Consider the following 12,845-nt stretch of genomic DNA (forward strand, 5'->3'; position numbering starts at 1 on the left):
TAGTCTATAATCTGCATCACTGTTGGAAGTAAATGAAAAATACGACGGAAGACTGGAATATTTGTTCTTGCACAGAAGTGTATACCGTAGTATGTACAGAAGCATATAGTAAATGTATCTTTTACAATGGGTATTTTCAAATATGAGTCAGGGTCTGAACGCATAATTTGAAACCGTCTGCTGTCCATAGTAATTCGTGAAAGGCCGCAAATTAGGAAGGTCACAGTAGAAGCTACCGCTTCTTTTTCCTAAGTATTTCTACCTGCCACCTTTGCACTGTTCAATGAGCTGCATCTCTTGCCATGGCCTTGCATGCCAGGTGACCTCAGGTTACAAGGCGAAGACCATAGCCGCGGCCCTCCCCGCGCCCTTCCTGGACCCTTTGTTTTCAATCTCCCTCATGGAGGACAGTGAATTGAGGCAGCTCGTCTTGGAGATTCTGCACAACCTCGTTGATCGCCATGATAACAGGGCCAAGCTTCGTGGGATAAGGTAAAGTTTGTCTCTTTGATTCTGTGGGTCACGGTCAAGACGGTTGTCACTGGCCTGGTATCAGTGTTACCAGGAAGGTAACCCCAAGAAGGGCAGTGGAGCTCTTTATTCTCAAGTTGCGCAATTGTCACACAAAAAAAGTCACAAAAACGAGTCAGCCTTTCTCTCTGTAGCAGAGTTCTAGTGAGTAGTCTTTGTGATTTCCTCCTGGCTGCCTCACGCACCTGCTGAGAAGACAGAAGCCATTAGGTGAGGAGGAGCTCAGCTGTCAGGTTTCAGGACAGGAGTGCAGTAGCCAACAGCTGGCTACTCCTAGGCAGGGACTCGTACTGACTGCCTGTCACGGCGGTTTTTAATGATCCACTTGCAGTTTTGCCTGATCCTGTGAAACATGGGACAGTCTGCTGTCACTACACTGCTTGTTGTAAATGGTGTATGCACTCATCTGTTTATGGATTAGTATTTCTTTTTTATGAGCAGTGCAAAAGCAAAAGGTGATGAATGGTATGACAAAAAATGGAAGCTCAGGAAAATTAAAAATAAGCAAAAGAGATAAATTAGGTGCATTATGAAGACATTAAAGAGTATTTTCTACTATATTTTGTCATATATTGCATTATCCCTGATTGTGGATGAGACCTCTACAGGCTTTTATATTTCTATATTTGAGTATAAAATATTTTATATTTACAAGCTTGCTGCATTCTAATTCTACAGTTACATCCACCGGTATCAGTGCTGATCAAAGTTTTTAAGACACCCAGTAAGTTATAATTAAAGTGAATAGAGGCTATATATACACCACAGTTTATACAGAAGAGTTGTTAAGATGACTTATGGTAACTGTCAGCAATTCTTTAATCACGGCTTTGTTTAGTATGAATATATTACTGCTTAAGAATCAGTAGCACTTCCCCACATCTCCTAACTTCACTGCTGTTGAGTTTTCATTACAAACTGTTAAAAATGTTTTCTCCGTATTGATTGTAGAATTATCCCAGATGTGTCAGCTTTGAAGATCAAAAGAGAGAAGATCTCTAAACAAGATGTCGGCTTCATGAAAAAGGTAAGATCGCAAAAGCCAATCACAGTTTTATAATGATTTTCCACTCAGTACCCTAAACCCTTATTATGTATAATAGTATAACACGTGTATTTGTAGTAAAAGTATGTAATTGTCGTCCGTCAGCTATGAGTCTGTGTTCTACACGTAAATCACTCAGACATCTGGTTATATTTATTATTGATTAGTTGTTGAGAATTTTTTCTCAACAATATTGACTTTGTGTGAATCTAGTCTAATCATTCCCTCTGTATTATCAGAAATTATTATTATTATTATTATTATTATTATTATTATTATTATTATTATTATTATTTCTGACAATGCTAGATGGAGACCTAGGGAGAAGGCCCATGACACTTTGTTTTGCCAGAAAGTTGCACACTTGGTAGGGGATTAAGCTGCACAAAAATGCGATTTGCTCGGCTTCCATTCTCCTTGGCTCTAGAGATGCATTAGCAAGCAGAAGAAATGTGGTGGTCACAGCTGAGGCCCCAGCAGTTTTCAGTAAGGGCATTCGTGCAGTAGGGGGCATTGAAAAGAAAGGAAGCGATAGAGGTACTCTTGCAGAGTTATTAGAGCAAGCTTGCATGGCGCCAGCTGGCAGTATATGCGACTGCATTCCCAGCCATTGTTCCTCACTGTGAGTGGTTCAAGTCCCTCAAGTTCGCTCACAGGTAGATAGTTAAGCAACAGGGAGTGTATTGATCTATATGCCAAAAGCTTTATTTTCCGGTTACAGATCATTTTTGTCCATAACGTTTCTCTTGCGCTTGACGTTAAGTGTTTTTTTGGATGCCTTAACCAAAAATCAGTTTGCATGTATGAACTTTTGCATCTGTTAGCAAATACGCCTTTCGACTTTGTGATTTGCCTAAGGAAGAAAAAAATGTATTTTTCTACTTCTGACTTTTCTTTATTTTAATGTCGGGAAGCAATTTTTTTATTCTTTGTAGTGAATTTTATGGGAGCTTTGTGTGAATGACACAGAAATGTCCACAGTTGGTACCTTGTGCTTCAAAATTCATTTCTTCTTTTTCTTATTAACTTGTAAAGGGAAAAAGATGATAGGCTTCAGTAGTTTAGATTCTAGAGAAGTAGTTAGAGAAGATATTGCAGTGACATATTATTTCCTTTATTTTTTTAGAATGCTTTTTAGCTTGAAGCTTTTAGCTAACATCCATAACTTGTGAAAAATGAGAGCATGTGAAGATAAATTTAATAGCAGTAAATGACAGAATTCTGTAATACACTGTATTATTTTTTACTACTGAGATGTGACCTGTGAATTATTGTGAATTGTGTGACCTCTATCACCGTGACTTGAAGTTTAAAACATAATTTGGAGACAGATGCAGTACTAATAGAATTAAAGATGATTTGCATTCTCAGGTTTACAGTAAGTGGAAACTTTTTGTCTTATTTGAAATATCAATAGCAGAGTTGGGAGCTATATTTTTAAACAATGAATATATAAAAAGCAAATATTATTGGTTTTAATACCTGTTATATACCTCTCCTTGCCTAATGCCCAACTACTTTTCTATACTGTTGTTTTTTTATAACCCTTCCCCAGCTAAATGTCAGTGTCACTGCCTTTCCCAGACTTCAGGAATATTGAAAGAGACCTGTGACTCTCTGTGTGTCATATTAACCTATTTCTTTTTGGATATGTTGAGATACTGTATATTACATACCCTTCAACACATTGTGTCACATGTTTTGGGCTATTCTCTGCAGGGCAACATCCAGTTATAATAATGCCACAAAAAAACTTAAACCTTAATCAAAATGATATAATATCATATGAACTGTATACAGTGTGTGTGTAAACAGTGGTATCTTGGGTGTGAATTAGAAAAAATAACAAACGCATTGACAATCAAAAATGTGGTTTAATTACAGTAGCAAAGGAAGAGATTCTAGGGTGACATCAAAGTTCTTGGCAGTAGAGAAGGAAACAATGGTGATAGAATGAAGAAAAATGGAGGTAGAGAATCATAAAAAGGATTGGAGAATCTGTGATGGAAAACAGAACAGTTTCAGTGGTGTGTAGAACAGAAACTAAACTGGAAGGAGCCAAATAAGGATTAGCCAATACCAAAATGTGCAGTTGTTGTAGAACTGTTGTTTAACATACTGTAAAAAAGAAAAGTAAAGTAACAGGTTGAGAATCCAGGGGAGGAGAGTGTTAAACATTTGGAAAATGTTTTGTGATTACACCAGATAGTGGACTTTTGATATTTTTATAAAAACATACTTTATAATTAAGTACTGGAATGGCAGAAAGTCATGTCTTTAAGGTTAAGATTGTGAAGTAGCAGTGAACAGTGGAAATGGGTATTTGTTGATAGTGACTTTTTTCCTTTCAGTTTCACTGCTTTTAGAGTCTACAATGGTGGTAGCTTGTTATTTTTGCTGTATATTCTCAAAAGGAAATGCCATTTTACTTGCATTTGTAATGAGATCAGTTGAGCTGCATTAGTGGAATATGGTACGCCAGCAGCCATATCACCCTGCAACTCACAACTGGCAACCCACTGAAGCTAAGCAGGTGTGAGCCTGGTCAGTACCTGGATGGGAGACCTCCTGGGAAAAAGACTAAGGTCGCTGCTGGAAGAGGTGTTAGTGGGGCCAGCAGGGGGCGCTCACCCTGTGGTCCATGTGGGTCCTAATGCCCCAGTATAGTGATGGGGACACTATACTGTAAACAGGCGCCGTCCTTCCGATGAGACGTAAAACCGAGGTCCTGACTCTCTGTGGTCATTAAAAATCCCAGGGCGCTTCTCGAAAAGAGTAGGGGTGTACCCCGGTGTCCTGGCCAAATTTCCAATTGGCCCTTACTAATCATGGCCTCCTAATAATCCCCCTCTATGAATTGGCTACATTACTCTGCTCTCCTCCCCACTGATAGCTGATGTGTGGTGAGCGTTCTGGCGCACTATGGCTGCCGTCGCATCATCCAGGTGGATGCTGCACATTGGTGGTGGTGGAGGGGAGTCCCCATTACCTGTAAAGCGCTTTGAGTGGAGTGTCCAGAAAAGCGCTATATAAGTGTAAGCAATTATTATTATTATTATTATGGTAGGTTTTCGTGTAATTTTCATGTATAATTTCCGGCAAGGAAATTATGTGTAGTAATGTGAAATAATAACCATTATAGTAATTTTTCAGATGCTTTTATACATCAGGGCTTACACATACTAGGGGTGAGGGTGGCTATGTATAGTAACAGAAGGTGTTTACAAAAGAGAACAATACAGAGGTATCAGAGGCACAAACAGTAATGAGCACTATCATTTACGTTTGAGAATTCCTTTACAAATTAGGCATATATTTGTTGATGGAGTAGCATATGAAGCACTTTAACAGATTTACAGTTTCTATCATAAACCCCCCAAGATATAATGTGTTTTTTTTAGTTTAGCCTAATTTGACAGTGTTCCTCTCATAATAATTAACCAATCTCAACTTACAGACTATTGGAAAGAAAATGGATGATTATGCCTACATTAAATATTTTCCTAAATATACCATCATTTATTTTTAATGAACAAAATTGCTTAAGAAGGGCATTCAATTAACACATCCAGAATCCCTGAAATTGCTATGATGATTAAAACACTTGTTGTACCGCTTTTTGCAGTCTAATGATTCTTGTTGCCTGGAAGCCGGTAGCTAGAAATAATTGTCATGATGGAGTTGCAAAAGTCAGAAATAATAGTGCAATTTTTTATCGGTAATAATAAGAATTATTCATTTTATGTTGATTTTCATCCTAACACATAATAAAGCATTTTAGATATATAGTAGGGAGGATCCTACACTGTATTTGGATCCATTAATAAGAAACCATGAAATGTTTTGCAGTGTAATTATTGTACAGCAGCATCCACAAGACATATAGGCAATTGAAATGTTGTGCAAAGTCACCTCCAGAATTATTTGCTCCCTTGATAAAGATGATGAAAAAGGCTGTATAAAATAAACATTATGTATAATGTTTATTTTATAAGCATTTATACAGGTTTGTTTATAAGACTGTTTTAAATGGTGGCTTAAGGATAAATGTAGACCTTCCTTTTGTATATTTTCTCTTCTCTAAAATACCTGATACTGTAGCATTCACATGTTCAATATGAATTATTTTAAAAGAATGGGGTCAAATACATTAACTTATTTTTCTAAAGCTATTCTTTGTTCCAGATGGCCTGGTAGTGCATTTGGTAAATGAGCTTGCAGGAAATTTTCAGTAAAGATAAGTGCTGGGAAAGTAACAGCTCTGTATCAATTAAAAAATATCTGCCTTAGCATTCCAGTCTTAATTAATGGATTTGAGGACAATTCACATCCCACGTCATTGAATAATTGTATTCACCAAAATAGTCTAATCTTTTAGTAGATGTGAAATCTTGAGAAGTTGTCAAAACATTGACTTCCAAGTGAGACATTGACACAATAATTAAGTTAGTACAAGAAATCTGAGATTTCACAATTATCTATGTTGGCCTGTACTTTATTACTCTAAATGGATGTAATTATTCTAAACTTTTTTTTTTTCAGATTAAAGCTACAGTATAACCCCTAAAGCTACAGTATAAGTTAAAGCTATAAAACTTTTAATAGTCTGAAAAAAAAACATTTCACAAAATGCCCTGGTTTAACTTGGAAACGATGGGAGTACCAACTGAGAGGCAAAAAAGGACTTTGCAGTCTTTTATGAATGTAGGTTTATAAAAGATACTGAGCTTAAAAAAACACACGGAGTTATCAGAAAAATGACACTGTAGTATTTATGTAGCAGGGATACAAACATTGTTTTACGTAGAAACCACACTGGTAAATTGATTTTATTTTATTTTTTTTATTCATGGTAAATTCACATTGATCAACAGAAGAACTACTGTGAAAGACAAGCTAGTCACAGGTATGGTCACCTTATCAATACATCAAATTGCAAAATTATTGAAATAACTGCTATCTTGTAGGATTCTATACTGTTTTCTCTCAGAGGTTAAAACCAACTTCTGCTCTTTCACAGATCTTTGAGCCCTAAATTGGAGACAAACATTATTCAAATTATGTTTAAGTAATGTTCAATAATGTTCAAGGCGAGTAAGCAACATACATTGTTTGAGTGGGAAAACTATGATGGTGATGTAGCAGGCAATGGAATTGAATTGATTCCTGTCATTCATCAATGACAGGATCATATCCTGTCATTGATGAACTATGTCTGGCTGTAATGAATTGTCAGATTAGAAATTGCTGAATGTGAACACTGCAGATGACGAACATCACTACACTAAGATAGTTCTGCCTTCAACATACTAATAGCAAAAAAGAGGTGTTCTCTGTATACAGTAAGTGGGACATACAGTATGGGTTCCTTTCTGTTTTTCATTAATTTGACCGAACCTGACATCTTATTTCTGAGGTGAACTAGTGCTTAAACCACAAGATGCATTATGGTCAGTTTATAAAATGATCACTTACAGCAAATTACACCAGAAACCTTTAATCAATTTACATTATCCTCAGTATCCCCATATTTAATTAAGAAACACACATGCAGAATGGCATGATGAGCTTTCTTTTAATACACAGTATACAGTATGTTTGAGAAGGAAGCATTGGATTTATTGTATTGTTCTTTCTGTCTGATGGTAAATTGAGGAAACGAGCTTGTTTAGTTTTAGACTTGATAACAGGCCTGCATCTGTGTACAACTTTCGTGCAAAGGGACTAAATAAAGACTGGTCTTATTGGTTGGTGTGCACTAGAAGGTTACCGTCCCTAAACCAAAAATCAAATGATGTGTTGAAAATAGTAAGGGCTTTATTGAAGATAGGCAGGAATGTAAAAATTTCCAGAAATGGACTACCCTTTGATTAAATGCTGTACCGTAATTAAAACAGTCCTTTCACTTCACAGGGCCTCTTTGTTTGTTTTAATGTAAAAACCCTTTTGAGAACTGTATAAAGTTTAGAGAAAAGACACAGCTGTCTCCACTTTGCATCTCTATAGCAAATGACATTAAAGCATTATTCAAATTATAGGTTGCTTTTGAAATCTATATACAGGTAAGCTTCTTTGCAGTTATAATATCTCAAAACGCATTCATATTAGCGCTGTATGGAGTTTTATCAAGAAGCAGAACAGTTCTAAATGTACAAAATCAGGATCTGCTTTTCTTTTTTGTCAAGCAGCTGATCATTTTGTTTTCTTCCTGGTATATCACATAGGAAGTACACTGCAAGTTGAAGTGTATTGTCTAAAATAAAATAAAAACTTTTTTAAGACTGTAAAATAAAATTAAAAAGGATCAGATTGATTAGTCTGCTGAGTGCTCCAGGTTTTGTAATTCATTTCTGTTTGAAGTTGTTTTAACTTGGGCTTCCTTTGCAACCGGGCTCAAGGCCCATAAAAGTAAATGTTGAATTTCTGTCTACTGTATGTGCTTAGCATTCATACTGATAAATTGTAAATAAAATACAAGTGGTGCTTCTAGATCTTGATTCTAAACTACATCTGATGCAAAGCAAATTAAATGTAATCTAATAATCGAACCAGTTCCTAGGGTAGTTATAGGAAAATCTGTCTTTCTCCCTCCTGGCTTGCATATAACAATGTCTGATGGGTTCTGAGTGTAATATACAGTATCTCATCCAAACTCCATGTTTAAAGCACCGCATTTACATCAGCAGAATAACACATGACCATGTGAATTTTATTAAAACCCTAATTATGTGAGAAAAAAACAACCTTAGTCACACAAACCACCAGAAGAATATTCTCACTTGTGGTCATAATGAGTTCTAGAAAACAGCAAAGTAATGAGGATGCTAATGTACAAGTAGTTCAGGTGGGGAGCTGCGTCAGCATGCGTAGCTTGCAAACGAACAAGTAAAAGGTTTATTCCATGCTGAAAAGAGCAGAAAGAAAACACAGCGTTTCTGCTGTGGAGCCTCCTTCGGGTGTAAGAAAGATAGGGCAGTCAACAAACATAATATAGCATGGGAAAACAAAAGCCAGGTGAGAGGAGGAGGCGGGAGAGGGGAGAGGCAGAGTGGACAATTGAGTGGTGTGAGGTCGAGAGAGGTGAGGAGAGGTGTGAAACGAAAACTACAAATGAATGGAGAGAATTAGAAGAAAACAAGTCTTTTGTTGAGAGAAGGGGGAAGGTGTGAATATTCAGGATAGACTACAGAAACTAAAATTTTCTGATGTTGGTGTTAGGATAACCAGCTTTGAGAACACAAAGAGATCAGTGTGATCATGGCCATCAGAGGTGAAATGAGACTATATGGGCTTGGAGAAATCTTTAATCTTCACAGCCCTAACATGTTATCTGAAGCCGTCTCCAAGTCTCCTTCCTGTTTCCCCAGTGTAGATGGCTGGTACATCTACATTGGGGAAACAGATACAGTAGGCTGCTGGAGATACAAGATGTCATTTGAGTGATCCAGAATTGTCCTGAGGGGCCATGTATGACTATGGTGTTAGATGTGTACTTGCAGGTGATACAGCGAGCTCTGTTGCAGGGAAAAGTGCCTGGTGTGGATGGTTACTGAGGGCGGTCAAGGGAGCTGTGAACAAGAAGGTTACACAGATTAGGTGGTCGGCGATATGAGATGATGGGGGGTCAGGAAAGAAGGCCCCAATGGAGGGATCATCCTGTAGGATAGGAATGTAAAAGTACTGCTGAGTTACCTTACACAGTGTCTTAAGTAAAATATCTGATATAGCTCTAAATTTGCATGCAGTCTATGCGTGCAACCCTTAAAAACCTTGAATACGATAATTTTTTACTTCATACAGTGTCTCCCAGATGTATTCAGACCCCTGACAAAATAGGAACCAAAAAACATGTAAATGAATGGGTTATGGATTATATGAGTACAGTAGTTACTGTATATTTTGGGGGTTAAGGGTATGTTCTATACCAGCGGTGAAGAAACTTGTATTTTAGACTTGGACAGAGAAGAGTATGTGGGGACCTGATACAAGTGTGTACACTGTGTGGAAGTGCTTTTTCAGACCAGCAATGCCTACATGGGGTGAATACCTTCCTCTCGTTTTCAGCTTTTCTTAAGGATAGGTGATTTGCTCAAAACAATTCTGTTGTGCTGTAACTGTCATTGGTAAACCTACTACTTCCCACTGCAGTGTTGATTATTGATTAATTATTGTAAGGCTGTTGGTATGCTGGCAACCCTGCCTGGAAGAATGGATGTGTATTTTGGTCACAACAAGTTGTGAGACAGGGAGTTCCCAGGCCAGCCTTGAATCCAAAGGCAGCAGTTGGCGATCTCCAACAAAAACTGGCAGTCCCAGATTACAAGTGTTGAAAGCTACCATTCAGCATCACATGCACGTGGTATTAGTGATTAGATTGCAAGTACGATGACAAGCCACAAAAGGAGAACACTTATTGAATGCCTGTTGGAACCATACAGTAGTTATGGTCAGATTAAATGAAAAATAACCTTTTTGGGCATGCTTATAAGTGTATTTTTCCCCTGTGATTATTTCAAACTCTTGATAGAGATTTAATATTTTTATCTTGCACGGTGCCAGAGTAATGAGTAATTCAATTTTTTTGTGAATGACAAGTGATTTCATACATCCTCAAAACAATTGAGGAACTAATTCAGTAATAATAATATAATAATAATAATAAACTTTATTTTATATAGCGCCTTTAAAGGTGGCTTCTCAAAGCGCTTTACAGGATGACAATAACAATAAATAAGAAGACTACAACAATAAATAAGAAAAATTTCACAAGACAGGACACAATTATAATTACAGCAATACAACAATAACAATAGAGGAGACCGTGGAAGATGGTATTAAGAAGAGCAGAGGGGTGAAGAATGGAACCAGTTAAGTAAAGGCTTTTCTGAAAAGGAGGGTTTTGAGTCTGGATTTGAAGGAGTTTAGAGAAGGTGACTCTCTAATATCCTTGGGCAAGGAGTTCCAGAGCTTGGGGGCATAGCAGGAGAAGGCCCTGTCGCCCATACAATGTAGACGGGCTTGGGGGACAGTAAGGAGGGCAGAATTTGAAGGCATAATAAGATGTAGGCATACTGATTTTCTCTTCCATCGGCAGCATGGACAGCAGCTGTACCGTCACATCTACCTGGGGTGCAAGGAAGAAGACAATGTGCACAAGAACTTCGAGCTGCTCTTCACTGCCCTGGCTCTCATCACCATAGAACTGGCCAATGAAGAAGTGGTGATTGACCTAATCCGCCTGGCTATCGCTCTGCAGGTAACGATAAGAGCTTAAATTACAGCACAATACCATCCTTCCTGATGTTACCATCCTTCGGCGGCCAGAATCCTGACCTGTCTTCTGCAAGTGACAACGTTATTCTTATCCTCGAGTCCTATCAGGGTTTGTGTCAACTTGAAAGTCCTCATGCTCCCCTAAAAGGCTCTATATGGCTTGGCACTTTGGTACCTGTCTGACTTACTATCTTCCTACTCTCCACCTCCCAACCTTCATTCGACTGTCTCTGGTCTCAGGTCTTTCCCCAAAACTTATTTGTGTTCCATGGGTGACAGGGCCTTCCCTTGCTACACACCAAAACTCTGGAATTCTGTAAATAAGTATATCACAATGACACCTTCCCCGAGTACTTTCAAATCAAGAGTCCAAACCTTCTTCTTTAGAAGAGCTTTCATTTAATTGCTTTGCTTTCCTATTGTATTCCAGACCATTATTATGATTGTTTAATTCAGCTGCCTTCTCTTTGTTTTTTTCCTTACTGTAAAGTATGTTGAGAAGCCACTTCTATATTGATGCTATATAAAATAATGTTTATTATTATTTTACACTATAATAATGTGCTGACTTATTTCATCTTCTCCCAGACAGAGTGGCGATGCAGATTTGTTTCTTCAGAATAAATATATGACAGAGTTATCAGTGGTTAGAACAGTCTGTGAATTTAACATTTTCCTTTGCAGAATGAGAACATGTTTGTAAATAATGTTTGTCACATCTCTTCTTAAAGAAACACAGCACACTTAGGGGATGCAGTGAGGATAAATTTAAGGCACTCAACATCTCAGTCACAATAAATCCAAGCAGATGTAAAACAAATGAAAAATACAGAATTAATGCATGAATTAATACTTGAGACACTAATTTCAAATTCATTTTATGGGTGCAAATAATGTTAGGTTTCATTTTAGTGCTCATTTCAGATAGCTGTTGAAAAGAGACTATTAATCTCTAAAATGTGAGATGCACTACCCTTGAAAGTGCTGACAGTGTGCTCAGAAGTGGAATCGCAAGATAAAAACTGATTTCTGAAGTTATCAGCTTTAGGCAGGAAAAACTCCAGTCAAATCAAATGCATCCATCCATAGACTCTTCAAGAGTGCTGTTCTTTTTTGGATTTAAGAGATCATGATCTTTAGATAAGTGTGGTTCTGTGATTTATTAGCTCATCCTCCATTGGCTTACCAAACAGTTCTGACCTAGTAACAGTCAATGCTGTACTATAGGATTGTCAGTATTGCTTGAAGACAAATAAATGGACCCACGGGTCTGGATTCATCAGTCTACATTCAGGTGTAGGCTCATGAGGTTTCATTGTAAGTGATTTTGGCTGTTACAACAAGGATAATGGTGCCCTCAGTATAAGCTGATGGAGGACCACTGACAGGAGACTTTAATCTAAAACAAATTTGAATTAGTACACATTGAAACCCACATATCAAAACACATGAAATCAATAAGCCAAAACAATTTAGGATACCGTGGAATTCTGCTAAGAAAAGAACAATACTGAAAGTTAACTGATACATTTAAATCAGGCACCATGAAAGAGTGAGCCGGGGTAGCTCAGACAGCACAGGCATCTAGCTCCTGACCAGAAGGTCCCAGGTTCAATCCCAGGTAGGGGTAAGTGATGTAGCTCGAATTCCTTCCAGACCGCTCCCAGGCCACTCAGTCTCCGTTCCAAAAGAGTCCCATGGGTTAATCCTTTTGGGGGTAATAGGCCGAATCACCTCCATGTCCAGTGTTGAATGGTTGAGAAAAATGGTGGCTCTTTCCCCCCATTTCCCATGAGCCTTTATGGCCTGAAAAGGGGACCTAACCTAATCATGAAAGAAAGTTAAGATGATGTCCATGTAACTCCTATGTTGTTCAATTTTTTAGGAACTACAGTGAGGACAAGACAGGGTACTGCTGGGGTTGCGCGGAAAGTTATTTTTTCTAAAAAATATCCCCCTGATGGCATCATTGTCTCATTATCAATCCATTTCCTTC

The 12,845-nt window shown here is 37.8% G+C and overlaps 1 protein-coding gene across 4 annotated transcripts in view; it reads left to right on the forward strand.

Moving 5' to 3' along the window:
- efr3a (EFR3 homolog A (S. cerevisiae)) overlaps positions 1 to 12,845 on the forward strand; it is a 137,372-nt gene that overhangs the window by 101,083 nt on the left and 23,444 nt on the right. For all 4 annotated transcript variants that reach the window (XM_088643925.1, XM_088643924.1, XM_088643926.1 and 1 more), the window contains 3 exons: positions 320 to 492; positions 1,483 to 1,558; positions 10,671 to 10,832. In XM_088643925.1, the coding sequence (XP_088500051.1) occupies positions 320 to 492; positions 1,483 to 1,558; positions 10,671 to 10,832 (411 nt within the window). The remainder of the gene's footprint in view (positions 1 to 319; positions 493 to 1,482; positions 1,559 to 10,670; positions 10,833 to 12,845) is intronic.

Source organism: Lepisosteus platostomus, chromosome 8, assembly GCF_059453375.1.
Source record: "Lepisosteus platostomus isolate fLepPlt1 chromosome 8, fLepPlt1.hap1, whole genome shotgun sequence".
Classification (NCBI taxonomy): domain Eukaryota; kingdom Metazoa; phylum Chordata; class Actinopteri; order Semionotiformes; family Lepisosteidae; genus Lepisosteus; species Lepisosteus platostomus.